Raw genomic sequence first — 26,416 nt, forward strand, 5'->3', positions numbered from 1 at the left:
CCACCTGGATGGAATAAATGAGCTTTGCTTCGGCTGAATTTCAATTAAAGAGGTTTTTGAAAGTTTAACCATGCTTGTTTGTTCTTTCCTCCTTTGCACCACCATTAGCAGTTTAGGTAAACATCCAGGCGTAGTATTACAATGCAGATGTGGAAGTCTTGCTCTGGTCTGGTTTCATACAGTGACATCAAAATAAGAGATATTTTTACAAACATGCTAGCTCAGTAAGCTGCGTCAGCGAAATCAAAGTATGGTTTTAACAGTAGTCTCATGGCTCCTATTTTAATAACTCCTGCAAGGCCCATACTGTAGTTCAGATTTTAATAAGGTTTTGTACTAGTACAGCAACAGTTCTGTGGCTACCTGTATTAATTGCTGTTACTCTGAACTCACCAGGGAGGTGGCAAAGGAGAAAGAGGGTACAAGCCCACGATGGTAGCATGCCTTTAACAAAAAATACTTTTAAAGTGGTCAGTACAGGCTCATTTAGATATTATGAAAGAAGAAGGATATAACATTTTGAACTGACAGAACTGACTTGATGTAGATAGAAGGAAAGTGGGGGAAAGATATTGATTGAGGCAAATAGCTTACTGAAAATCCAGACAGTCTTTGTTTCCCTGGATTCTGCCCACTACAGAATAACTAACCCATTTGAATCATTATATTTAAACAGCTATCAGAGACTTCAGAAAGCTATGGTTTATATCAAAGCATGGTGAAGTAAATTAGCTTAATTGCTCAACTGAGGAGCCCAATAGAATACAATAACTAAGGGAGTCTTACAGCCTTACAGATAAATAAACAGCCTTATAAATAAAAAACTGAACTTACACAAAAATGGAAAATATGTGGAAGGACAAGCTAATTCTGTGTCAAAGCTGCAACCATTGCCTAAGGGAGCTTATGGGAACCAAAGAAATATATGCAGGACTTCAGTTCTCTGTCTTGCCTTGTTCTAACCTAAAGAAAGATTGGAAATAATTTACTTGCACTGGATGTTCCAGCCCCATCTGTTTCATTGTGCTCTGTATGTTCACCAGAGACTTAAAAACATACTACTTAAATATATTAAGAAACTAATGATTACTTTAACCAAACAAAATGAGACTTTGATGACTTTTTTCTTTACAGAATCTCTATCCGGGGATGTTTCTTACATCTTATGTTAAGTAAGGTGATTTACATTCATCGTATGCACTACATACAGGCATTGGTTTAACTCCCAATTGAAGCTGATATGAGTGGGTGTGTGCTAAATTAAAACAGTATTTGTCCCAAAACTGAGATAATAGGAGATGCTGATGACTATTCTTACCTGTGGAAAAAAAAAACAAAAACCAAAAAAGGAAGCTCAAAGCATGTCTTTTGTTAGAGGACTAACATATTTCTTGGAAGAGGCTTTTTATTTTGTGAAGGAAGCTGTAAAGTTACAGTTTTGATGACTGTGATGACTAAGAAGCATCACTTAGTGCTTATACTATACCCATGTTGTTACATGCATGTATGGAGCCAGTCACACTCCATGTCTCTTACAAAACATATATCAAATTTCATCAGCCAAAGCAATAGCTTTAATTTATAATTAATAGCCTGTTATGTAAACCTTGCCTACACTTACAGTTGGCTATGTTATCCTATGTATTCCTATTAAAAAATGGAATATATTTTAACAAGATTGCACTAGAAGAGGTACTGCTGGGAGCAAAGAGTATTAGAAATGTATGAAGTCAAATAAACTCTGACCTAATGGAATATCGCTATAGAGTAATGACAAGCTCAGGGTTTGTCTGCTTGCATGGGTTTTGTCTTACCTAGAAATTTAATTTGGTTTAGATCATGTTGTGTTCATGCTGTATTTACAGGCAAAGAAAGGAAACTATGCTTTCTTGTGGGATGTGACAGTGGTAGAATATGCTGCACTGACGGATGATGAATGTTCTGTGACAGTCATTGGAAACAGCATCAGCAGCAAAGGGTATGGGATAGCACTCCAGCATGGAAGCCCCTACAGAGATCTTTTCTCCCAGAGGTAAAACGAAACAAAGCTCATTTTATAGGACTTCTCTCTAAAATTAGCAACCATTTATGATTCATGTTAATTTTGGCAATTATTGAATAAAGGACCATAAATAAGTGACAGCAGACACTTCAGGCTTCAACAAAGCTGCTACTTCTGCTTCACATGCATATGCCTGGAGAGGAGAGGACTGGGGGTGGTGTTGGCCTCACACCTCCAGGCAGCACTGCCTCTGGCAGAAAAAGGGCTGATGTCCTCACAGCTTTGTATGAGAAGACATTGAGGAGAGATCTTTGATTCATGCTACGTTTTGATGGCTGTGAAGCAATGTGTTGCTCCCTACAAGTAAGCAAGTAATAATGGCCTGGTTTATCCTTTAGTGTTGGGAGAGAGGTTGAAGATTCACTATGGTGCAGGAAAACAAGAATTGAGTATCGCATGGGATTGCAAGACTATGAGACTATAAAGCTCTGTCATTTATTGATCTTTGAGCTACCAGTTAGGAGTATCTTTTCCATGTGAATGTGTACACTGAAACGGAGACATGCAGTTGTGCAGTCATGTGTGGTCTTAGCAGAAGGTGAGCGGGTGCTCTGTTCCAGGCAGGGAGCTGAAACAAGATTTCCTTTTCCTCCTTGTTTATAAAGAGGAGTAAAACTCCAGCTGCATAACCAGAGACAAAGCTGCCTCAAGAGAAAAGAGTGTTAGTAAACAGCTAAAAGAGTTATCAAACTAAATCTAAACTGAACCATTCATGGAGAGAAGGGACACTTCACAAGAGACAAAACAATGATTAATTAGCAACTGTTAACACAGTAATTCAGGCATTAAATAACAACATTGAAGTAAAATCTTTTGCATAAACTACATTTGCTGAAGTAAATGAGTTGGTTGCTGCTTAAAGAGATTCGTATTAAGTGGCACACAAATAGTAGCATGCTTAGTCTCACATGATTTTGAAATTACTGTGGGGGAGCAGCAGTAGAGTGGATTGAGCATGTCACTAGCGGGACCAGCTGTTGCAGCTGAATGCAGCCAGACCAGACATGACTAACTGGAATATGGTGATTTCCCTTAGAAATGCTTTTTTCATTACAGTGGAATTTTTGACAGTCTCTTCCTTTTCTAAAGTTACCTGGTGGAGTTCACCTGCTGCTGTGAGGAGAAAGAACTCTTGGTATAACAGAGTTTCAAATGAATACTACTATACAGTGGTGGTCCTGGGATGCAGGTTTGAATTGTGGGACAGCAGATTTAAAATATATGTATCATACAGAAAAGACAAAACAAACCCCAGAAAATATCAATGAAAATAATACTTATCTTTCGACATTTCTGCAGGATCCTAGAATTGCAAGAAAGCGGAGATTTGGATGTTCTTAAACAGAAATGGTGGCCACGGATGGGACGTTGTGACCTGAATAGTCATGCTAATGCACAGACAGATGGGAAGGCACTGAAGCTTCACAGTTTTGCAGGAGTTTTCTGCATTTTAGCAATAGGCCTTCTTCTTGCATGCTTGGTGGCAGCATTGGAATTGTGGTGGAACAGCAACCGTTGTCATCAAGAAACACCGAAAGAGGTCCATAACTTTTATTCTTATCACAATTAAAAGTAGAAAACATGAAAGAGAGTGAAAGTTCTGGGATTTTAGGTGCTCTCATACAATAAATTTGATTTATTTTGATTCGCTGTACTAAGCTTTGCATATAACTTTTTGGGTGGTTGTTTCTAAACAAATAAAGAAAGCAAAACATGTCTTTTGTGCACATAGAAGGTGCCAAACTGACAGCCCTGGAGACTAAAGTCCTCTATTTATTTATAGAGCAGATACAGCATGGGCAATAGCAGTGATAACTTCCCCATATTGCTCCACCAATGTGCCTCAACCCTGACCTGGAGAGACCACCTTTAGGGATAGGAAAGTAGTTCAGAAACATACCCTTGGTCTCTCTGCTGTGAGTGATGGGGAGGCCAGTCATGGGCATCCAGTTGTGCCATCTGTGGTAATATATTCTCTGATCGGAGACCCCATCCATTGGCTGTGAGAACCATATCCATCCTGTGCTGTCTGTGCAGCTGCCAGCCAGCTGGTAGCTGTTTTCCTTCACGGCTGACCTAGGCTGAGTTTGAAGAGATAGGTGAGCAATTAAAAATAAGCCAGCTAGTTATTAACTGAACAAGCCATATTGCCATTAAACTGTTTAAATTTCTTCCTTTCTTTTGAAATCAGTTTTACTTCTAAAAGTAGCAGTCTCTCAGTAAATGGACCTTTACATGGCATATTTCACCCAGGAAAATACATCTGGATTTTTTGGGTTTGAAGTTTTCATGCACAGCAATGAGTAATATTTAGCAATGCTATGATAGAATCAGTCCACACTCAAATCTGTCCCACATGAAACCCGCATTTATTTACATAGATTAAATGTTTAACAAACTAACCTCTTGTAATTTTGGAGGCACTGAGGCATTTGTAGGTGCTTTCATCTTGGAACAGATGTTTGTTACAAGCAAATAATAGCAGTGAGCTGCACTACAGCTGGAAAATGGTGCATAGCCCATCAATGCCAATCTGTGTTTCTCAAGTTGCCAGGAGTACTGCACTAATTGACATACCTATCACCTGTAAGCAATTGTGGCAAATGGGATCTGAAGATATATGCTGCAGTCTGTAATGTTGTGAAATATTTTTCAGTAAGGTTCCATTCTTCTGAGTTCCTGCTTCTTCCATTTGAATCCATCAAGTGCTCAGTGATAAACATCTGTACCATGTTTGTGGGACAAAGCTGCAAAGTCACTTGCCTGTGGCTCTGCAATGTACAATAGTGAAAGGGACATTCTGGTTAAAGGAAGCATATCTCTGCTTGACACAATGCAGCACTCTAAAAGCAGGCATGGGGAGAGCACAAGTAGGTACTCTTGTTTATAAAGAACCTTTCATATGAACAGAAGTGCATATTTAATTGCTTTTTGGTTAAATACTGTAGCATTTTTCCCTGCTGTCTTGTAGAAGTCACTCCTGCTGTAACCCACGCCATGTTAGCATTGCTAAGATGCAAACGCTTGCAGGAGATGGTTCACTGCCCACTGTGAAAGCAAGGCAGAGCAAGGGACAGGGACGTTGTCTGAAGTGTCCTCATGCTGCTTGTCCTCATGCTGAGTGTGCACAAGTGTTTGTTTTGCCAGTTTTGCAGTGCATTCCACTCTCTATGCTCAGGGACTTGTCTTTGTGCGACTTTGTTGAGTGAGATGAGAATATGCCACAAAGGCAGTTTCATATAGGTAAGGCAAAATAATCCACTCCTTTACTGCAAGGCGCTTTAAATACTCAGTTTCCATCTGTAAGAGTCTTACTGAGTTTAAGTATTTTCTTTTTGCCCATACCCTTAATTTATCTTTTTATAACTGTAAGAAGGATTATTCCATATCCCTGCCTACCCCATCCCATGTTTTCTCCCTTTCCTGTACCTCTTCTATTCCTCCTCTTTCCCTCCAATGCATTCTTGATCTGAGTTGCTCTGTACATCCTTTTCTGCCGTTTCTGTGACAAACAATAGAATACTTTTAAGCACCAGATTTTAAAAGTATGCTAAAGCTACTCATCCGGTAAAGCTGTACTTGGGAAGTTGACCTGGCAAGAGAGCAGGGTCTGCACTTAGAGCACAGCCAGCCTGGGTTAAGGGAGGCAAATTAAGGATAGTGCACATGAGCAGGCTCAGGAAAAGTCAATGATGGGAGTACTACTGAAAGAGGGCACAGAGTCAATGGGCACCCGGCACAAGTAGGTGTTGAAGTCGAACGAGAAAGTGTGTTCCCGAGGAGAGGGCACAGGGATGAGAGCTCACAGGCCAAACCATCAGGAGGGTATGTGAAGCTAGCAGGATGGAACATAATGAAGGGTCCCCGAAAAGGACAGCTAGGTGCAAGGTAAAGCTAGAAGCACTTTTGGATCAGGTCAGAGCAGCCACGGGGAAGGGTAACTGCTGCCTGAACACATCGATGGGCAGTTTTTAGAGGTCTTCTGCTTAAATGTGACACAGACGTGTTGTTATTAACAATCTAAGCTCAGTTTCCACCCAGACCCGCTCTGTTCAGCCTGGGTGGCAGCCGGACGCACCAGCTGCCTGCTGCGAGCAGGTATTGTTGGTAGATCAGTGGGCAGAGGCATTTTGTTTATGTGGCATTAGATTGAAGTGGGATTGCTGATGGCTGCTGTGATTAAGATAGGAAACAAAGTGTCGGAAGAGATGGTGTAAATTGGCTGAAGGTTTTAAACGTATTTGGGAGAACCAGGTTTCAAACCTTAGGACAGCGTCCAGGAAGGAGGAGAGCCTTGAATCTCCGAGGACTCCCCTGATTGAATCAGGAGCCATGGCTGAGCATTTTTTAGAGGACTGAAAGCAAAGCCAAGATTTGATCTCCAAGCTTTGATCTCCAAGAGGAGTGTTTTGGGGTATCTTGTTTCTGTCTCTTGGTATCATCCAGCTTTTCTACAGCAGTAGCTGTAGTAAGAGAGCTACCGCATGCATAGCATATACAGAACACTAAAATCTGCCTGTTAGCTGCATCTGATACTGCAGACAAGTCAGTTCAGGTCATGCTGTTGATTTTCTTCTGCTTTTGGGAAGTCTTTGGCAAAACATGAGTCTTATGTTACCACCTAAAAATTGTGGGAACAGGGTTATCTCCCAGTCTTTGTTTTCTCCTAGGAAGTGCAGACTTTGTGGAGGGTCAGAAGGGACTGCTTCTCTTGGAGCCTAAGATTAGACTTTGGTGTCATCTCACGATGCAAAGGACAAGGAGCTCGTGTTTGGCTTCCTTGATCCTTATACTTTATAAATCCATTATAGAAAATTACAGTGGATTTAGGATTGAACGAGGAGTTGTCTTAACTTGCAAGTTTAACGTTTTATTTTTGGCTTGACCCACTTGGGTAGGCTGTATCATGCCAACAATTGACAGTATATTGAGGTGTTCAAGGGCTCAGATGATGGTATAAATCACAACATTTAAATACAGTAAGAGTGAAAAATGTAGTGTCAACTATGTAACTGGGAGGAACAGACAGCCTGTTCTTTGAAACCCAATAAACATATCTTGAACTTTGGCATCAGACACTTGATATGTTACGTCAGTTGGAGTTATGTCAGATGGAGAATACTTCCAACTGGAATATTTTTTACATTGTTTGCATATGAAGAAAACCTGCCCTGCTCAATTAAAAAAAATAGTCCTGTTTCTACCTCCAGGAAAGACAGACTTCTTTTACTTTCCCCAAAACACGGTTGCCATTGATTCACAATTCTATCATGCAGACAATGGTGAAATTTCTTGCTAGGAGAGTGAAGGCTGGGTTGGTTTTCTTTTTCAAGATGTTACTGAATATATGTTTATTCTGTTTGAAGCAGAATTGTAAAAATGTTGCTAATGAGTTAATGTAAATATCTTACTGTTATCCCTTTTAATTCTTCATTTAATCCTTGTCAGATCAGATTAACAAAAAAAAAAGATTATCTACAACAGGAAAAAATATATAGCTGTAATGCTGTACCACATTCTTCTATTAGGGCTCAGGTTTGTAATCTCATAAACTTGGAAAGAGATCTAGTAATGTTTAAATGTCCTTATTATTTTAGAATTCAGGAAAATTTAAATTGGATCATCTTTCCATATCAGGTTTTCTAGAATCTGTAATCATCCTCTCCTAATTGTTATTAATACCCAGCCATCCTATACCCTATGCAGTGAAATTTCATCAGCTCATACATCTATCCCTGTGTGTTAAAACCTCGAATTTACACAGCTGCTACTCAGCCTGTGATAGTGATAGCTAATCTTTAGACTTCGATAAGGCTCAGTGATTTTGGGAGTTGTAAAATAAAAAAAGAAAGTTGGTATTTATTCTGGAATTTCTGTTCTGACACTCTATGTCCCTTTTAAATAACTGAGAAATTGGATAAAGTTACTGAAACCTTGCTTGATAGAAATGTTGAGCTTTAAATAATTATCTATAGATTTCTATGTCTTTTGATATGAGTCCTATGCATTTATTTCATGACAGCAATAAACTATAATATAATTTGGACCATTTAGCTTTCAAGGGCTTTGCCACATCATCAGGGTTTTAGTACCTTTTATTCCATTTGACAGACTGAATGACAGTGTTGAAATCTTCATTATCAATATGAGCAAGTGTAGCTGCTTATTGCATTGGAGTCAGCAGCATCCTCTGCACTTTATCAGCTGTCTTATTGTGATGTACTGTTTCCCCTGAAGATTATTACTTATGAGATCTCTTCAGAACTACTAAGAAAGTACACCTAGTTCATCTACATACTATACTCCAAAACAGTGAAAACTTAGAAGCAAAGATAAAATATCATATTATGAATGGAAAGAAAGTTGAATTCCTGTATTTTTCACTGTGCATGAGATATACTCACTAAAAGCAAATTAACAGGAAACCCCACAGCAAAGAAAACTAGTCACTTATACAGGGTGGGATTTTTTGCTGATAAAACTGGTACTTGTTGCATCTTTCATAAAGGGTGATACTGATTCACTTATTGTTGCTATAGCTCTTAAAACACAGTGTAGAATGATCTCAAGTTCTTGATTATTTTTAGCTCAGATAATACATATTACAAATCAGATTTTTTTTGTTCCAAACTAGTTGTGCTGCTCCTAGCAGTATGTTTCAGAAACTGCACCCAGAGTGTCTGCAGTTTTGCAGTGCATGAAGATTTTGGGGTTTTACTGGTTAAGGAATAGCATAATTTTCCCACCTAATGAGTTGCTACTAGTCACTGCTTCATAGCTTGTATCAAATTTATAATTCATTAACAATCACAGGCTCCACAGCTTAGTTTGTGTTTTCTTAACTTTCTCATGCTTTTGCAAAATCCTTTTATTCAACAGACTCTCTTAACTTTTCTGTTCTCACTTTTTATTTTCAAAGAATAAAAAGGGGGTAGCAATTAAGTACTGTCCAGAGAACACACTTGTGTACTAGTAACAGCATCTTTTAATTCCTGTTTCCTGCTAGTCCCTGCTTAATAATGTTTTAAATGTTGTTGAATCTCAAAAAGTCTAGGCTCTGCAATACTTTGTAGCTCTATAGGACAGATGGATATAGCAAAATTACTCTAAAAGTTATCACAAATATCTTGGCAGTATGCAGGAAGAAAGAAAACCTGTATCTCTGGCCAGGGCAGCCGTGTATGATTTGCCTTAAGTTACCCTCTATCCATTTTCAATTATATGCAAATTCCAGCCTACCTCAATTATCCATATTTCCAGCTTTAGCAGTGATGAAAGTTACCTGCTAGAACTCTCCTCTGGTATTAGAAGACTACGAAGCCCAGTGTACCTTAGAAGTGGAAATACGAGCTAGCAAATGCGAGTTCAGTGGATTGAAATTTGTCACTGTAAGAATTGTGATTTGCACCATATTCATCTTCCTTCAGTTCTCCAACCAGATATTACTTCATGGCGATCCAGGCTTTCCATACTTTCAGCATGGTGTCAGCAGTGTTGTTTTTTATTATTAAAGAATCTTATGCTTTCACCAGTATTTTCACCTTCCTTGTCTTTTTCTTTGTCACTTCATTTACCTTGTCACCTTTGTGTATACTTTTTGTCTGATAATTTTATTTCCTCTGGGATGGTTCCTTTTGAGAATGAAAGGAAACATGAGATCCTCAAACTGATATTTTATTTTCCCTTCATTGCATGTCCTCTATATTTTATCTTGGTTTTATTTAAAATTATTTTTTTCTGTATTTTTATGACATGTCTGGAAACTTTGTACATTTTTTTTGCTCAGTTGCTTATAAATGATCATTTGTTTGTACCACTGTATTGTATTCTACTATGAATAAATAAAGTTTTTTGGGGAAAATGTATCATTGAAACACTGGCAAAATAATGCATTTTAATGCCATCTTGAAATTCAGTTTCAAACTAGCTTTGACTATAATAAGCTGTGAAACTGTTTTATATAGCATTTTTAAACCGGCAAAGCAGTGTTAGGAATCAGTCATGCCCGAATCCAAAGTTTAATGTTGTTTGATGATGACATATAAGCTGGAAAAATCAGTTAAAGGAAAAAAAAATTAAAAGGATGATATAGTATATAAATTGTCTTGTATAGAAACTGATAATAACTGGAAGGGCATCTTAATTAACTCAGTATTGGCTTTTTACATGAATGAAGAAACAAGATTTTCTCCTCAGCTATTACGTAATATCTGGTCATAGACAGTATGCTTATCAGAATCAAATGAAATCAGTCAACTCTTCCTATTGATTGCCATAGATTTAGGTCAAGGCTGTAATGGATTTAAAAGTGAAATATCATCCCTGTTATTAATGACACCAGGCCCCGGCTTTTGCTACCCAAAGCTGTGTTGAAGCACTCAGATTTGATTCCAGCATGTTTCTGTAGGGATTTTTTGTGTTTGGCTTAATTTTTCTCTTGGTTGTATCAGAAAATTCTGCTAATGGGATTCTTAGGGATATAATCTGGATTTACTTAGCATAAACCTTATGGGGGCCAAAAAAAAAGAGTACTCAACAGAAATAAGCTTAAAAAATGAACATTGCCATACAGGGAAGTCAGAAAGAAACAGTCCATTTAAAGTTCCAGTTTGGTAATGAATTTAAGTACTTGCTTGTGTTGCATTATATCATCCATCCCAGAGAACTTCTGTGGCTACTCATGTGCTTGGCATGAGCTTATGTATTTTACTGAATTAAAGCCTTAATGTGTCAGATAATTTTAGATTCTTCACACAATGTTTGCAGAGCTAATGTTTGTATATTTTATCTCAGCCTACAGTGCTATTTTAAAGCTGACTTTTTCAGGGGGAGTTGAATGTTCAGTGGTAATGAAATCAGTAAAAGTTTAAAATAAAAAACATAAATGTGACTTTTTTCTCTTTTTTTTGTTTTTTTGTAGTTTATAAAATGCCTTAGGTCTTGATCCAACTAAACATTTAAATGCGTATGTAAAACTAAGTAAGAGTATGTACAAACTGAAAATTACATGTGCATTGGAGTGATTTGAAGGTTGAGCTTATTATACAATACTATTAACAGGCAAATTAGAAATCTATTTACTGAATTTAGATAATTTTATAATACCTGAAATAATCTGTGCTCAATATTAGCAAAATTTTAAGAAATCACAGATACTAATGTTGTGGAAAATAGATATATTTAAAAACCAAACATACTTGGGTATGATTTTCCATAAGTTCAGAACCATGTTTATAAGCCATATATATAGGAAAAAACTACTCAGACTTACCCAACATAATAAGTACTATTTCTTGTAAGTATTCAGTATCCAAGAGTTCTGTTATGGGAAACTGGTGGCCAGATGATTATGATGCTGAGCTATTTTTAATAATTTGGCTTGCTATGTATTTTCTCATGTCCAAATAGGAGCTTGGGCAGTTTCCAAAGTATGGTCCCAAATGGGGGTGCAGAAACCTTTTCAAAATGCAGGTTTTAATTAAAACATTTGTGGGTGATAGTCATAAATAAGATTTTTTTTTAAACTTTCACATATCTGGAGTAGAGAGGCTTTGCAATGCAACTATCACAACTATCACTGGGCATCAAACAGGTTGTAGAAGCAGTTCTTTGTGTCTCCTGTGCCAGCTCCCTGTTGCACTCCCAGCATAATAGGGAAAAATGGGAACTTCTGAGATTTGGATTTGACTAGGATGGAATGGTGAAGAAGGATGATGACAGAGCAATCTGTTATGCCTGATGCTCCAGTAGAGTAAATCAGACTGATAAAGGGTAACATTGCTTTGCTTTGGGCTCAGTAGAGTGAAAAATTACATCCCTTGTGGACTAGATAATAATTTAGGATTTAAAAGCTGTATAAAGCAAGGTAAAGAATCCATTAAGTTTAGTGAGTTTTGGAACAGAACCTTCGTGAATTTAATCTTTACTTCATAAAAGAATAATCTGTCACCTTGTAGGGTCATTTTAGATGTTGTTGAATTCTGAAAACATCACCCTTTTCAGGCCATTCTCTTTGGTTGCAGTGCCTGGAATCTGCTATTTCAAAACAGAAGTATAAAAAGTAATGAGTATATGTTTGCTAAAAAGAATGAAATATTGATTATATTATTAGCCTCACTATCCTGACCCTTTTTTTTCTCCCCACATCTTCCTTTTCCTTTCTATCTGGAGATGGCCAATGATGTGAGGTTGGGCCTCAGAAGCATGGTGAGACTTCATCATAAATGTACAGATAACTGGTTTGTTGTTGAAAATGCCTGCAGAGATGAGTTCTTGCTAGTTTTCTCCTCATCTTTTCCTCTCCTTGGAACTCCCCTTGAACCTAACCTTTGTGTTGTTGGAAATGCCTGTAGCTATAATATATGCAGTTTGTGCACAGTAAAGGTTTCTCCACGTGCAACCTCTCCTTTCTCCTAAGAGTTCCTTTGCAGAGACATTGGCATGCTCATCAACCAGCACTCATTCAGTACTGCTTTTTGCTGCTTGTGTTGAAAAATGTTTCTTTGCATTCTCTTACTGTTCTGTTTATTCTTAACCTCATGAAAACTGTGGAAACATCTGTATAATGTGAGCCAGTCATTCATTTCTTTGTAGTTGAGTTACCAGCTTCTAATGCTCGTGAACCAAGGTTGGTAAGGATTTTAAAGCTTGATTACCTCAGCATGAGGCTGAATGTCCCCTTTGATATGAGTAACAAATGAAGGTACTATCACAGTCTCTTACCTTGCAGGTTTGAGTGTGCTGTGGGTTATGAGGACTAGCCAGTGCTTCTCTGTGATTGCAGTTAATGGATTGTAATAAATGTGGGAGCAGATCACTGCAGGAGACTGTGGGGCTCTTGCTGTCATCTAATGTGTGATGCTTGTCTCATTGTACTGTGTCCTGCATATTTATTCACACACTACTGCAGCATACAGATGCAGGTGAAGAGAAAAAAGTAAAGACAGATGTTTAGCTGTTTTAAATTGGTGTGCGTCATAAGCATCAGTGTCCTAGTGGGGGGCATAATGTCTGGTGAATTTCTGGATAGGGCTTCCAGACACGAAGCATGGGACAGTTACAGCCATTTTAAGAATTAGATCCCTGGCTAGATGTGGTCAGGTTAAGGGAGCAGTGCGGCTGTGGGAAGATATGATCTACTGCGTGAAGCTCCTTGCTGTTCTGTAGCAAATTCCTGTTACTCGAGTGGTCTTTAGATTTTTGATCATAATTCCTTACTTTCATCAGTTACAGATATTTTCTGGCTGTGGGTAGGTGGGAATGAACTTTGGCAATATATTTGAAACAATTTTATATCACAGTAATGATCTTGGCAGTTTCTGTTAATTCTCACTTTATTTCAGGTTTACTTAAGAAGGGAAAAGAATATTACTCTTTCCTCATAAAGGAATTTCTGCTGTTGGAGAGCATTTTATAATGAATAAGGTGGCCTTTTGTACATAACTTTTTATAAAGCTTTGTTTCTTTGAAAGTGATCACACACTGAATGAAATTAATATATTTTAAAACTTTCATTTATTTTATTCTTTCAGTTGGCTAACAAGTCTACTGGACCTCAACTGATGTCAGTCTCAATGCATATTTCTAGCAGCTGTTTTGTGGATGATAGCTTAGTTAATTGCTAATTTAAAATACATGGTCTAGTTTCTACTTATAATAGCAGAAGCTTGATTGCAGACTTTGGCCTATTTATAAAAGCAGTTTTTCAAGTAGACTCTTGAGGTGCATCATACTTGTTTCTAATAAGATACTGTTGTGGTCAACCCAGCTTCTAGCAGAGTACACTCAGAAATAACTCAACAAATTTTATGTAACATTAAGTGCTGTTTGAATAGGTCAGTTGCCTGTGTTAAATTAATGACAGGAAACATACATCATTGCTGCATCTGTTTACACATCTGTCTGCATTTCACTGCATTGTTGTCTGCAGGATCTCTAGAATAATGAGTGTGGCAAACTGAGTCATTAAAAAGTGGTTATTTGTATTAATATAACACCCTACTGTGTTGTCATTGTTTTGCAGAGTATCTATTACATATATCATCACTGCTTTTTCTTCTAGAGCAAGCCAATTATGTTTGGGTTTGCCACTCTGTCAGAGCCTCCTGAAGTAAAATAATATTACAGTTTTACATATGCAGTAGCTGTAGCTGAAAGTGATGATAATGACCCTGAATAAATACAGAACTTCAAAACAACCTTAAACAAACGTACATATGCAGAACTTCTTCATTTCTCCTTAAATGTTTCCATCCACCATTTCTGAAACCCCATGGGCAGAAGCTGGTAGCTGGATGGAGGTGTGGGTTTTGATGCTGAGCTAGGAAGAGAATAGCCTGTGAGTACCTGAGTATGCAAACTTTGCTGATTCAGTTTTATTTCTCTGCTTTGTTCTTCAGCTGTGAAGCATGTCTGTCTGTGCATGGAAATGCTTCAGAGACTTCCTTTCTGCCTAGCTGGGTACATGTGTGCCTTCCATCATCTGTGTTTCATGAACACTGAAACTTGATTTTTTAAACAGATGCATATGGGTTAAGGGGTGTTTTACATGGGTGGTAGAGGGCCTGGCATGTAACCTGGTTAAGGTCAGAAGAGGAAATGTTTGAGGCTGGAGCTTAACTTAAATTTTGAACCCCAGTCCTAATCACAAAATTGCCTTATTTTTTTAAATAGTTCTTTCACTGAGTGAAAATGTAATATTTATATTTATATCTTCATATAATCCTTCATATTGTCACCCAAGACAGAAGCAGACAAACAAATGAAACAGAAATGTGCCATGATTGATGATTAAGACTACATTTCTTTAAAAGCATTATTTTCTGTATATCTCCTGTGGCTTATTAAGAACTGCATTTTCAGGCTTTTCATACTTGGCACACTTATCAGCATCTGACAAGGAGGTATTGGTGCATTCATGATAGCCTCTGGTGTATGTGCCTGACTGCCCATATTGGCTACATTTCTGCATTTTTAGTACTTGATATTTAGGGTCAGGGCCATTGGTCTTTTTCTTCTTCACTAGTCTAGTCCGGGTTTTTTTGCATGTGTGGGATGCAGATGCAGCTTATCATAGTTTTGGCACAGATTTAGCATAACATTTCTGCAGATACTAGGTCTTCCTTTTAGGGCTTTTGTCTCCCTTTTTGGCCTTACTGAAACTGCTTGTGATGTTTTTTTATCTCTTCAAGTGGCTTCTCTTGAACTTTGTGGTAAGATCAGAGAAATCATGACTAAGAACAGGAGGCCACATTAGTGTCTTTAATAAAATATTTTATTCACAAAATCTTGTCTTTGGAAAATCCCAACTGTTGCAAGCCTGGCAGCTAAACAGTCATACCTTTTTTGGAGTGATGTAGGCAGTTTCTTGCAAACACCAGCTGTAGGTCCTTTCCAACACTCACTGAGATGTCTTTCAAATTTGATGTTGACTCCAGACCGTCCAAGCAGTTACATATTCTTTCATCCTGATTGCCCACATGCTGTCAAAAGTCACAGAAAATAAGCTAGAAAAAGATATTTGTTACTCTGCAAATCATCCTGTCTGCATTTTCATCTTGCTATAATTTCTCTCCATGTAATAAGGCCGAACACAGTTATTCCTGAAAGGGAGTTGTAGATTCTTGCAGGTGCAGTTGTGCAGGGTTAGTTGTTCCTGGTGAACATCATTCAAGTCCCTATCAACAGTTACCATGGTGTGCTCCTGCTGTCCATCACAGGCCACTGAACCTGACGCTCATGATCAAGTGTTTGGGACATATCAGAAACATGTCCTTCATTCACCCTTCCAGAACTCAGACTCACTGCGGAGGAATGACATTTAAATTGGTATTTATGAATAAGATAATTTCCTGACCAGAAGCAATGTCTGGTTAGTTATTTTCCTTAAGTTTGAGGAGAATAAACTTGTGTTTATAATTAATTTTTCTTTCTTTAACTGATTAATTTCCTCAACTGATCTATTTGGAGTATAACATTAATACTGAAAACAGAATTATGAAGGTAGCAAAGGAAACTGTTTAATCTCTTCCTGACAGCACAAGTATATACATTTATGCAATGTAGCTATATATGAAAAGTGAATTGGCATGTAACATCTGACATGTAACATTTATAGTGTTAATTTTTGTACATTAAGTACCAAAAAGAAAGAGAAAAAAAACTTTGGTAACATGTCTGTTACAGACACTGAAGTATTAAGTTTGGAGCTCATTCATTCAGCTCTTGAACAGACCTAACAAGAGCTAAGTGGAGCTGAAGCCAGAAACCTTTGTGAAGAGAATCCAGTAAGGTTTTCCCCAGGGCGTTCTCCTTTGGGTAAGGAAAGTCTATGTGCTAGGAAACCAGCACACCAGCCTCCTCTTTGGGTCTGGTTTCTTTTCCATCCATATGTCAGGTTTGGTGCCTCTGCCATTCCCTAGATCCAAGCATCAATTATTACTTTGTAGTAATTTATTAATTTTAATTCATTAAATGCAAAACCAGAAAATAGCTACAGCATTAGAAAGCTTGAAAACCTCTTGCAATGCTACATTACCGTGTCACAGTTAAAGTGACAAAGTTTCGGGATATGGGGAAAAAAAAAAGCAACGTGTTTAAAAATTATACCAAATGGCTTATATTTAATGAGAATTATAGAACTAAAAATAAATAAGGATTGAACTGACAAGGGAGAAAAAAAATCTTAACTTTTAAGATTTGTTTTTCTGCCTTTATTACCATTTAACCCTTTTTACATTTACCTTGTTACTTTTCAGTGAGTAACATATGCTTTGTTACTGAATTTTCCAGGAGAACAATAAAGGAAAGGAAGATGAGGTTTACCAAATTTACAAATTCTGAAAGCTTGGCTTGTCAAATAAAGCTATCCCAAAACCTTCAGTTCTGGAAATCTTGGGATTCAAGGCAGTTTTCTAGTAACATAATGACAAACTAAACTTTTCAAGCATTTCTAATTTTTATCATAGGGGTTTTTTTAAGCATTTTAAACACCATTCATTCAGCATTACGATAATTTCTAGTTTCATACAAAGCTTGACATTTAGTTGTTTAGCTGCTCTTCATATAATAAGACAAAGAGAAAAACCTTTAAGAAAGTGTTTATATTATTCCTCAGAGACAGGGTTGTTTTCGTCAATCTTTACAAGCATTTTATTTTACCAACACAAAGAATTGAATAATGTGAACTTCTGGGGTCTTGGAAGCCTTTAAATATTTTCTCCAATCTTAATAAGGCCTGAAAGTTGTCCTTAATGCTGAAACAAGAGGTAGAAGTAAGCAAACTAAATCTCCACCCCTACCTTTTAAAAAAGCCCAAGCATTTACTTCTCTGCTTACTTCATAAAGTGTTTTGTTGTAGATAAAATATGATGTCTGAGTGCAGGAATTACTTCTTTCTTGATAATGAAAACTTCAGCTCACTGAAGCATAAGTTTATATGGTGAAATATAAGCAACTGCAAATCCATTTTCTGAGGAATGTGGTCCCAGTCCAGCTGCTGTGATGGACTCTGTATAGCAGAAGAGGGCGATCCTGTTAGACCAATAAAGGGAAATATTCCAAGTGATACTACCTTAATAACCCCTCTGGTTTGGACCACGAGATGTCTGTTAACAGCATCCCATCTGTGGCTCTTCAGTTTACATCTTTGAAGACCTGAGCTAAATACATTACCAGGATTAGTTTATCCTTTGAATTCTATCACCTTTTGTGCACAGAGGCTCCAAATGAAGAGCACACTTCATTTGCAAATGTATTTTTCCTCTGCAAAATGTTAATGACTGCATGTTGCAAATATTGAAACTCTACCTTTCCCTCTGGCTTGGCTAGTTATCCTAGTCACATTATATTTGTTCCCATAGCAAAGCAGGATGCAGTGCACTGAGGATGTGCTTACAGTCAAAAAAGATAAAAATAAATAAAATGCTGATGTATATTTTCAGTTGAAATTATAGAGGTCAGAAAAATGCAATTGAGTCATGAACATTTCTTTAGAGTCTTATTTAGGAAGATTTGTTGTAGTATTTGCTCTATATTTTTTTATTTTATAGTACTGCCTTAGCAAGAATAGGGGTCCCAGATAACTAGAATGCCAACTTAGGAGCCTAAATCAGGCCTAACAGCATTTTTGAGATAAGGATTAGTACAAGTAACCTCAAGAAGCATTATATAATGGGCTTCTGGGAGCTATCTTCCTTAGACACAGGTATTGTCACAAGTGGCAGTACCTGAAGTTTTTGGATAAGCAGAACTTTGCAGCAAGTTTTTATTAGCAGACAGCTGAGGAAAACACAGCAGTGCACAACTGGGTATCTGTGCAATAGAAAGCTGCCCAGAGAGCTCGAGCCCTTACTCCCAATGGGGGATAATAGAGGAACACTTCTCACACTTGCCCCCAGTCCACAATTTTACCTCAGGAGAGAGAAATAAATAAAATGATGAATTAAATCCATGTAATCTCTGGCCATTGTACCACAAATCCTTATTTTACTTAGCCACAGAGTTTATGAAATAGCTTCTGTGTTATCGTCTGTTTGGTGCATCGTCTGACTTACTGAATAAAGAGCCTGACAAGTCAGGTAAGGCCGTTGGCAAGAAGAAATTAGCACAGCTACAGGGGTTATCTGCTAAAGTATTGTGTGGTCCCTTTCTGCCACAAAAGTAATTTTGTTTTAATTTACTGTTGATTGATTTTCTCTAACTAAAAATGATCTGGTTATTTGCTAAAAAAAAAACCACTATTTTTTGAAAAATAGGGTTTTTTTTCCTTGGTGAGGAAGATGATATCCCCCAGGTTTCTGTGAACTTCCTTGAGATTTGGGTGGATTTGTGGTGTATATGGAATAGGAATTAATTTTCTGCTATTAGCAAAGGAGATGCAGTGTGAGGCTCAGCCCTGTAGTTGTGGCACAGTTATACTCCAGCTGAAATCAATACGGATTTAGCCTAAGCTAAGGACACAGTTTTGGGCTCGTTATCATGTAACACTAGTTCATTTCCAAATCCATTCACAGATCAGCAAACCCAACAGTTCTTGTGTAATGTAGATGTGATGTTAAATCACAAGTTTAGAATCAAATTTGTAGTTGACATTGCCTGGAATTAAGGGCTTTGGAGCTGACTTGTCAATTTAGAGGTTTGTGTTTTAGTGGAGACCACTGAAATAATACTGCGATTCTCTGTTCCCCACCTGAACACAAATGGCAAAAGATCATGAGAAGTAGGAGGAATTGGAACCTTATACTTCTCTGTTCCCAGAACCTAGTTTGTGGTATGAATAAGAGCATCTGTAAGACTGTTGGTGTTGGATTTAACAAGCATTTAAGCACACCTTGATCTGAGGGCAGTCAGGGATTACTGCCACACAAAAGTTTCAGGTAGTCCTGCTTCTTAGGCTGAAATCTTGCTGGCTGCCTAGTGTAATTACAGGCTTCTGTCAGAGAATTTCTTCGTTTCCAGGATTGTTGAGCTTTTATAAATACTTTGCTGCTATTCTATTGTATATTATACTTGCATCAAATAACTACAACTGCAGCTCATAGCTGTGCTTTATGAAATATAGAGAAATGATACAATATAATACCTTTTTATTGGCAATACAATGCTAGCTATTAAAATTCAATCACACAGCATCCCAGGTGGTTGACTTTACCCTGCCAGTTTTGTTGCTTTTCAACTTGAGCATCCTGAATGCTGCACTGAGGTGATAAACAGCCCATTGTAGGTCTTTTCTGCTTTAGGTTTTAAAGATGACTTCTTTTGCTGTATTTCGTCATGGAAGTTAAAACATTTTGAATAAGTGGTCTTGAAAGTCCGTTCAAGAGACTGCCCTGGGAGCCTTAAGCAATGCATTCTTAGAAGGTGGTGATGCATTTGCTAAGGATCCGTGTTACTTTCCCAAGCTCTGACCAGAGACAGGCTTTTAACATATGACTTCCAAGGTGGCAGACAGCTTATAGTTGGTCACACAACTATTCAAGACAGAAATGAGTCATCCCCTCCCCAGGTCTCCCTCAGTGCTGTTCCAGTATTCTGTAGTCTGTGCCACACAGGTGACCCAGGGCTTCCTGCTGGGAAGGGAGACTTTATCACCACAACCAATAGATTTTGGCACACGAAGCCAATCACCCTGGAGTCACCTAGGCTGCATATGGTGTTTTAATGACATGTTCCATAGAAAACATGCTGCAAGTAGATAAGACAGTGGTAAGCTGTCTTGTGGTTATGAATTGGTGAGCTGCTCACTGGAATTTGGAGTCCCAACTCACTTGTTTGTCTGCCATATGTTTTCTTGATGGGCTTGTGCAACGTGAGCTAAAGGCCTGTGGGATGTGCTGGTCTCTGGTGCAAGCTCCTGTTAGCTGAACCAGAGCCATCAGTTTACCTCCAAGGAGAGTGGGTCTGACAACATCAGGGCTTTTTCAGGCTGAGATTGAGCTGGTGTTTTCTCTGTATGTTTCTAACCTGGAGATGTTGGGCAGACCTTGAGGTTTTTGCATATGTGAAATCATGTAATGAGTGAAAAGCAACTCCTGTCCCACAGAGGAAGAAGAGGGCTGGGCATGACTGAAGATTGTGTTTGGACTGATTGTTCTGGTTTCTTTCTCACTAGGACAAAGAAGTGAACCTGGAGCAGGTCCATAGACGCATGAACAGTTTAATTGATGAAGACATAGCCCACAAGCAAATCTCTCCAGCATCCATTGAAATCTCAGCCTTGGAGATTGGTGGCATGCAGCCCGCTCAGACCCTGGAGCCAGTACGCGAGTACCAGAACACACAACTTTCTGTCACCACCTTTTTACCAGAACAGACAACTCATGGTGCCAGTAGGACACTCACAGCTGCCTCAGGCAGCAACCTGCCGCTGCCCCTGAGCAGCTCGGCCACCATGCCCTCCATACAGTGTAAACACAGGTCACCAAACGGAGGACTGTTTCGTCAGAGTCCTGTGAAAACCCCGATCCCAATGTCATTTCAATCTGTGCCAGGGGGAGTCATTCCAGAAGCAATGGAACCCTCACATGGAACATCCATATGACGAAAACTAACGATAAAACAACCAGCAAAGCTTTTTAATACAAAATTTAAAAGAAATGAAAAAAAAAAACCCTGAACTCTTACATTTTTCTTGTATATACCTGTAAATAACGAAAGAATGAAGTGGGGTAAAAGTGTATTTTGAATATTCCCAATTTTCGAAGTAAGTAAAAAACAAAACAAAAAAACAAACAAAAATGTATGAATGACTTTGTAAATTTTGTTCTATATGAATAAAAAGGCAAACTACTTGTGATCGTTCTCAAGTGCCAAAGAAGACCAGTTACTGGGACTGAGGGCCATACGTTTTTTTCCAGTGGATTTCAACATTTATTCTCTTACTGTTTTTCTGTGGTTTTGTTTTTGTTTGTTTGTGGGGATTTTTTTTTCTTAAAGAAAAATATGTATCTGTTTCTTGCTAGAAAAGCTATCTATGCTCAGATCTCTCCTTTCTGCAGAACCCTATTTCACAGCCAAGATGGAGAATGTAAGAGCCAGTATTGGTGTAGCAGTAACAAAAGTTTTACATGTGAATTATAAACCAAGAAACAGGGGAAAAAGGAAAAAAGTAAGAGAAATCCTTCCTTCTAGCAAGGGATTTAAGCTTCCACACAGTTTCTAAGTTTAAGTTCAGGATTGTTTAATTGCAATTTTACATGTCTGCTGTGCTGTGTGGCTCTTTTTCTTTAGCCTTCTGTGTTTTGTTATATATATAATGTATACTACATATATTATATATATAACATATATATATAAATGCTTTGATAACAGGTTTATTTTAAGGAGAAAGTTATTAAGAAAAAACTGATCAGCTCTTTTTTGTGTCTTGTGTATACGACTGAAAATGGGGAGGAACCCATATTTGAAAGGAGTGAGCCAAGGAAGAACAGGAGATAATGGTGTTGCAGTGACTGCCCTCTGGTGCCATCTCTTTAAGATTTCAAGCAATTTGATGCATAATGGATGCAATGCTTTCTGTTAAAGTCATACCCCTGAATGACAAGGCTAAGGTCATGACTATAAGCACAGCTCTGCTTTTTTTCCATTGATTTTTGTAAAGAGAAACATTTTAATGGCCATGTATAATCTTAGTAGAAATGGCTGTAAAATGTTTGAGGGTTTTTTGGGTTTTTTTCTATGAAACACAATCAGAGGCCAAAGGTAGAGCAGTGCTTATAGTGAATTTAATGTCGCCTGCAAAGGAGAAGGAGCAATTTCGTATGACTAAATCAAAACCAAACCACATTGTTTCCTTTCCACATAGTAGTTGAAATGCCCAAGATTACTGATACCAGATGCCCTCCCCACTGTTGCTAATGTACAATCGCTATCTTCAGAATTGTGATAATTTAGTGTCTTCTCAAACATATCCATACAGCTGGGTTATAATTTCCCTTTGTAGCTGGATTTCTTCACTTTATTAGAACACTGCTATTTGTACAAAGGGCTGTAGATCTCGGTGCAGCAAAATCAAAGCCTACATTAAATTATGTTTGAACACAGGTAAAATGTATTCACATCCCAAGAAAGTCAGCAGGAAATCTGGGTCAGATTTTTTGACAAATAAATATTCCATTGACTGCTTCTAATCTGATTTGCATAATTACACAACAGGTACATTTATGAGATGATAGATGCCCTCAAAGTTTTACATTTCTAGTTCAAGTGATAGCAAAGAAAAGTGAATGTGTGATTCATGGCAGGGGGGTTGGAACTAGATGATCTTGAGGTCCTTTCCAATCCTAACTATTCTATGATTCTATGATTCAAAAACATGGAAGAACATACTCAGCATACTACTTTTCAAATGAGGAATATTGATGGTGAGCTTAGAGAAAGAGTATTTTTGCAGGGATTAATTTGTCTTTATTGTCAAGCTGGTTCCTCGTGAACAGTTGATTTTGCAGCTTGGCACAAATTACACTATTAGCTTCAAACTAATTAAAAATGAATAATACTGTAGTCAGCTGACTAGATTTATCCTATATAGAGACTTGGCCCACACAAACTTGAGATTTTTTTCTTTCTTCTTTCATCATAGTTATCACTATCTTAACAAACCTATGGCCAGAAAAACAGACATTGCTTCCACTGATTTTTTTCCTCACTTTCCATGAATACACTTATTAGTTATGGCAGAAATAGCTTAAGAAAAAAAAAAACAACAAAACAAAACCCACCCCTAGGTACCTGTAAACACAACTAGAAGTGACTATTTGAATTGGAAAAAAAACTCATTTTTATTACTATTTAAGATTTTAGTAGATGCAGATGAGCATGCTCCAGATGAGGTGCAAGGAGATGCTTGTGTAGCTATGAGGGTGCAATCTGCAAGCTAGGGCTTGGCTGGAGTGGCTATTCCCTCCCCAGCAGTACCAAAGTGAGTTGGCCATCAACCCTCATCCAGAGCATCAACCAGAACAGGTTGGTGAGTAGCAAACTTGGTCACCTCAGCATCATGAGGCAATCACACAGCCATGTCCTCCCTTCTGGATGGTGAGACATGATGGTGACCTGCTGGTGCATAGTAGCATAGCCACTGTTGCTTGCAGCAATGTTGTAAGAAACAAGCTTGTCAGAGGTTGTCCTAGTTCCTTTGCCATTTCCCCACAAAGCATGCAATTTATTTGCTGCAGCACAGATCAGAATAGGGAACTGAAACCCTCCTTTACTGAGGCATCATTGATTTCATAAACCATCTTAATTTATTTTTTTTTAGTCTAAACCATGGTACTGAATAAACAACTGAATTTGTAGAATAAACTGTGAATACAGTATATTTTGGGGATTATCATTCTCCATATTCATTGTTCTTTTGGCTCAGTCTTGCTGTATGCTGTAGAGTTTGGAAGTGAGATTTAACTTATAAACAATGTTGGATCTCACTGATTCTAATGCATAGAATATGACTCACCTGTTTGAATCCTCTGCAGAATTACATCTAAGACAATCAGGATCTTGAAAAATCAGACCACACAGACTTCTTTCAGAAAAGTATTTAAGCATGTGTGTAAGACCTATAGGAAAGCAGCTGCTTTATGCGTAGGTTGAAGTGCTTTGCTGTTTAATGATTGAGTTAAAAGGCACATCTCAAATTAAATATATGACTAGTTTTAAGCAAGTGAGTGAGCTCACTAAGCTCTCTGGGGCAATTCAGTTGCTTAAAGTTAACTGTCTTTAGTGCTTTGCTGCACCAGGGTCTATACTATAGAAGTAAGTTATCTACAATGGATCTGTCACCATCTAGTAATTGTTTATATAAAAGTTAGCAAGTCATAGCTTGAGCCTGTCAACCATGACAGGAAGCTGTTCCATCTTTCATGTGACGGTGGTTTGGTTTTAGATTATTTAAGCAAATCACTAGGTTCTCCTTGAACATAAACAGTATTTCTTTCCCCATAACTTTCAGTTTTGAAAGTAAATGCAGAATGTATCATTTCCATATTCTGTCTCCTGTTTCATATTTATATCTTCAATTTGACACATCAAAGCATTCACTTTCTATATAATATGTATTCACCACACACTCATGCATATATATATATACATGCGCAGTTACTCACAGAAGAGGTGAGAAATATAATTTCCATGTGATGTAAATGAGCATAAGTTCAAAGCCCTCACAGAGCTGTGCTGATTTACACCACCTGCAGGTTTGACCCTTCACTTTTAATATCAGGCAAATCGATGTAGACAAGAACTTGCAGAAAGACCAAACTGCATCCTTGATTTTTAAGTGGAATTTCCCCCAAGTGTGTTTAAAAAAGGGAATAATATATGATCCCAAATATTCCAGTTCCTCCAGGATGTTTACACTGCAAAGGTGGTTGTACATGAAATAGAAATCGAGTGCCTATACCTTTCTTCTATTGTGCTCTTTTGCTGATGAACTTTCGCGAAAGTAACATCTGTGGCACAGCACTTGTAGTGCATCTTGTTCTATTGTTCCATTAGTTTAGAAATGACTTTATTTTCATACAAAAATGTGACTGTTTCTTCTATTTGCTTGCAATCCATGGGCAATCTGCTTGCAATCTGAAGAATGCATTGCTCTTACTTCTTAGTATGTCATGTTTTCCTATTGCAATGGAAAAAGAGTAATTGTGCTTTTTAATTTCAGAGTTGAAAGTTGATAGAACATTTTTATGCTGAGTTACAACTACATGTGTGCAATATTTGTCCTGCAAAGTGAAATTCCCAATATCTGCCTTGCTTTGATAACCATTGCTACACTGTAGATGAAGTTTCAGCAAAAACTCTAAATCTCTTACTTTCTCTTAGTCTGCTCATAGAATAAAACACTTAAACCTGGGTTATCACCTCTGTAAATCAGCATCCCCCTAGTGAAAGGGTCAAACATACTAAGTTTCAGTAGGTGAAGATTTGGCTTTTAATGCTGGGCTTGAGAGCACTGCTTCCCATGAACATATATTCAGTGATAGCTCTGTAAAGGAAAATGTTTTGAGTCTCAAAAATGACCTCAAAAAAGGAATATTTATTACTATTCTAAGGACTTAATATGGATTTAAGTTTAAACTGTATGCTGAAATGGCTTAGAGAGCAAATTTCTCCTTAAAATCTGTTCAATTTTATGTATATCTCTCCTCTAAGGTTAAAGCCTGTTAGCTTGGTGGCAATTGGAGCATTCCTTATAAAGGAGATCATGTTACTGGGCTAGTACCGCAACCACAGTGCTCAGACCTTTTTAATTTATTATGTTTTGCTTTACTGACTTGAATGTATGTTGTGGGCAGCTAAAGAATGACATAGACCTAACCACAACACATCTGGGGGACCTGTTGGAAATTACCCAAAGAATCCACATCCTTTGGCAGCCAATGAGAAAGTTAGAAGAAAACTCTGAAGAGAAGCAAAATTAAAGGTAAAATAAACACGTGGTGAAGGTGGAGGGAGAAAAGTGTGGTTACAACTCATACATCGAGCAAAGCTGTATTACTTCTATGGAAAGCCTAGATTCCATCATACAAGCAGTGGCCTCAGTTAATTGTTACTTTTCTTAATTTTTAGAAACAAATAAAAACAGCATTTGTTCTACAAGAAACAGTTGTTATATTATTTAAGAGTTGGAATTACTGTTTGATGATGCCAGTTTTTTGGCTCGATTCTCATTCAGCTGGGGAAAATCAGCTTCAATCAGTGATTTGCACCTAAACCAGCTATAGACTGCTGGCTAGATGACACTCCTAATAGCTCTTTAGGACTGCAGCTGTGAAAATTCAGTCTCACTCAGCTACCCATAAACCTCTAACTTTTTTGGGTTTGGAGAAGAGTTATGGTTTAGCAGTATTGGTTATA

General features: G+C 37.8%; 1 protein-coding gene across 1 annotated transcript in view; it reads left to right on the top strand.

The window, feature by feature from the left end:
- GRID1 (glutamate ionotropic receptor delta type subunit 1) overlaps nt 1-21,101 on the top strand; it is a 519,712-nt gene extending 498,611 nt beyond the window's left edge. The window contains exons 14-16 of the mRNA XM_034062148.1: nt 1,866-2,032; nt 3,362-3,602; nt 20,673-21,101. Coding sequence (XP_033918039.1) covers nt 1,866-2,032; nt 3,362-3,602; nt 20,673-21,101 — 837 coding nt within the window. The remainder of the gene's footprint in view (nt 1-1,865; nt 2,033-3,361; nt 3,603-20,672) is intronic.
- Nucleotides 21,102-26,416: the final 5,315 nt, after the last annotated feature.

This window comes from Melopsittacus undulatus, chromosome 4 (genome assembly GCF_012275295.1).
Source record: "Melopsittacus undulatus isolate bMelUnd1 chromosome 4, bMelUnd1.mat.Z, whole genome shotgun sequence".
Lineage (NCBI taxonomy): Eukaryota > Metazoa > Chordata > Aves > Psittaciformes > Psittaculidae > Melopsittacus > Melopsittacus undulatus.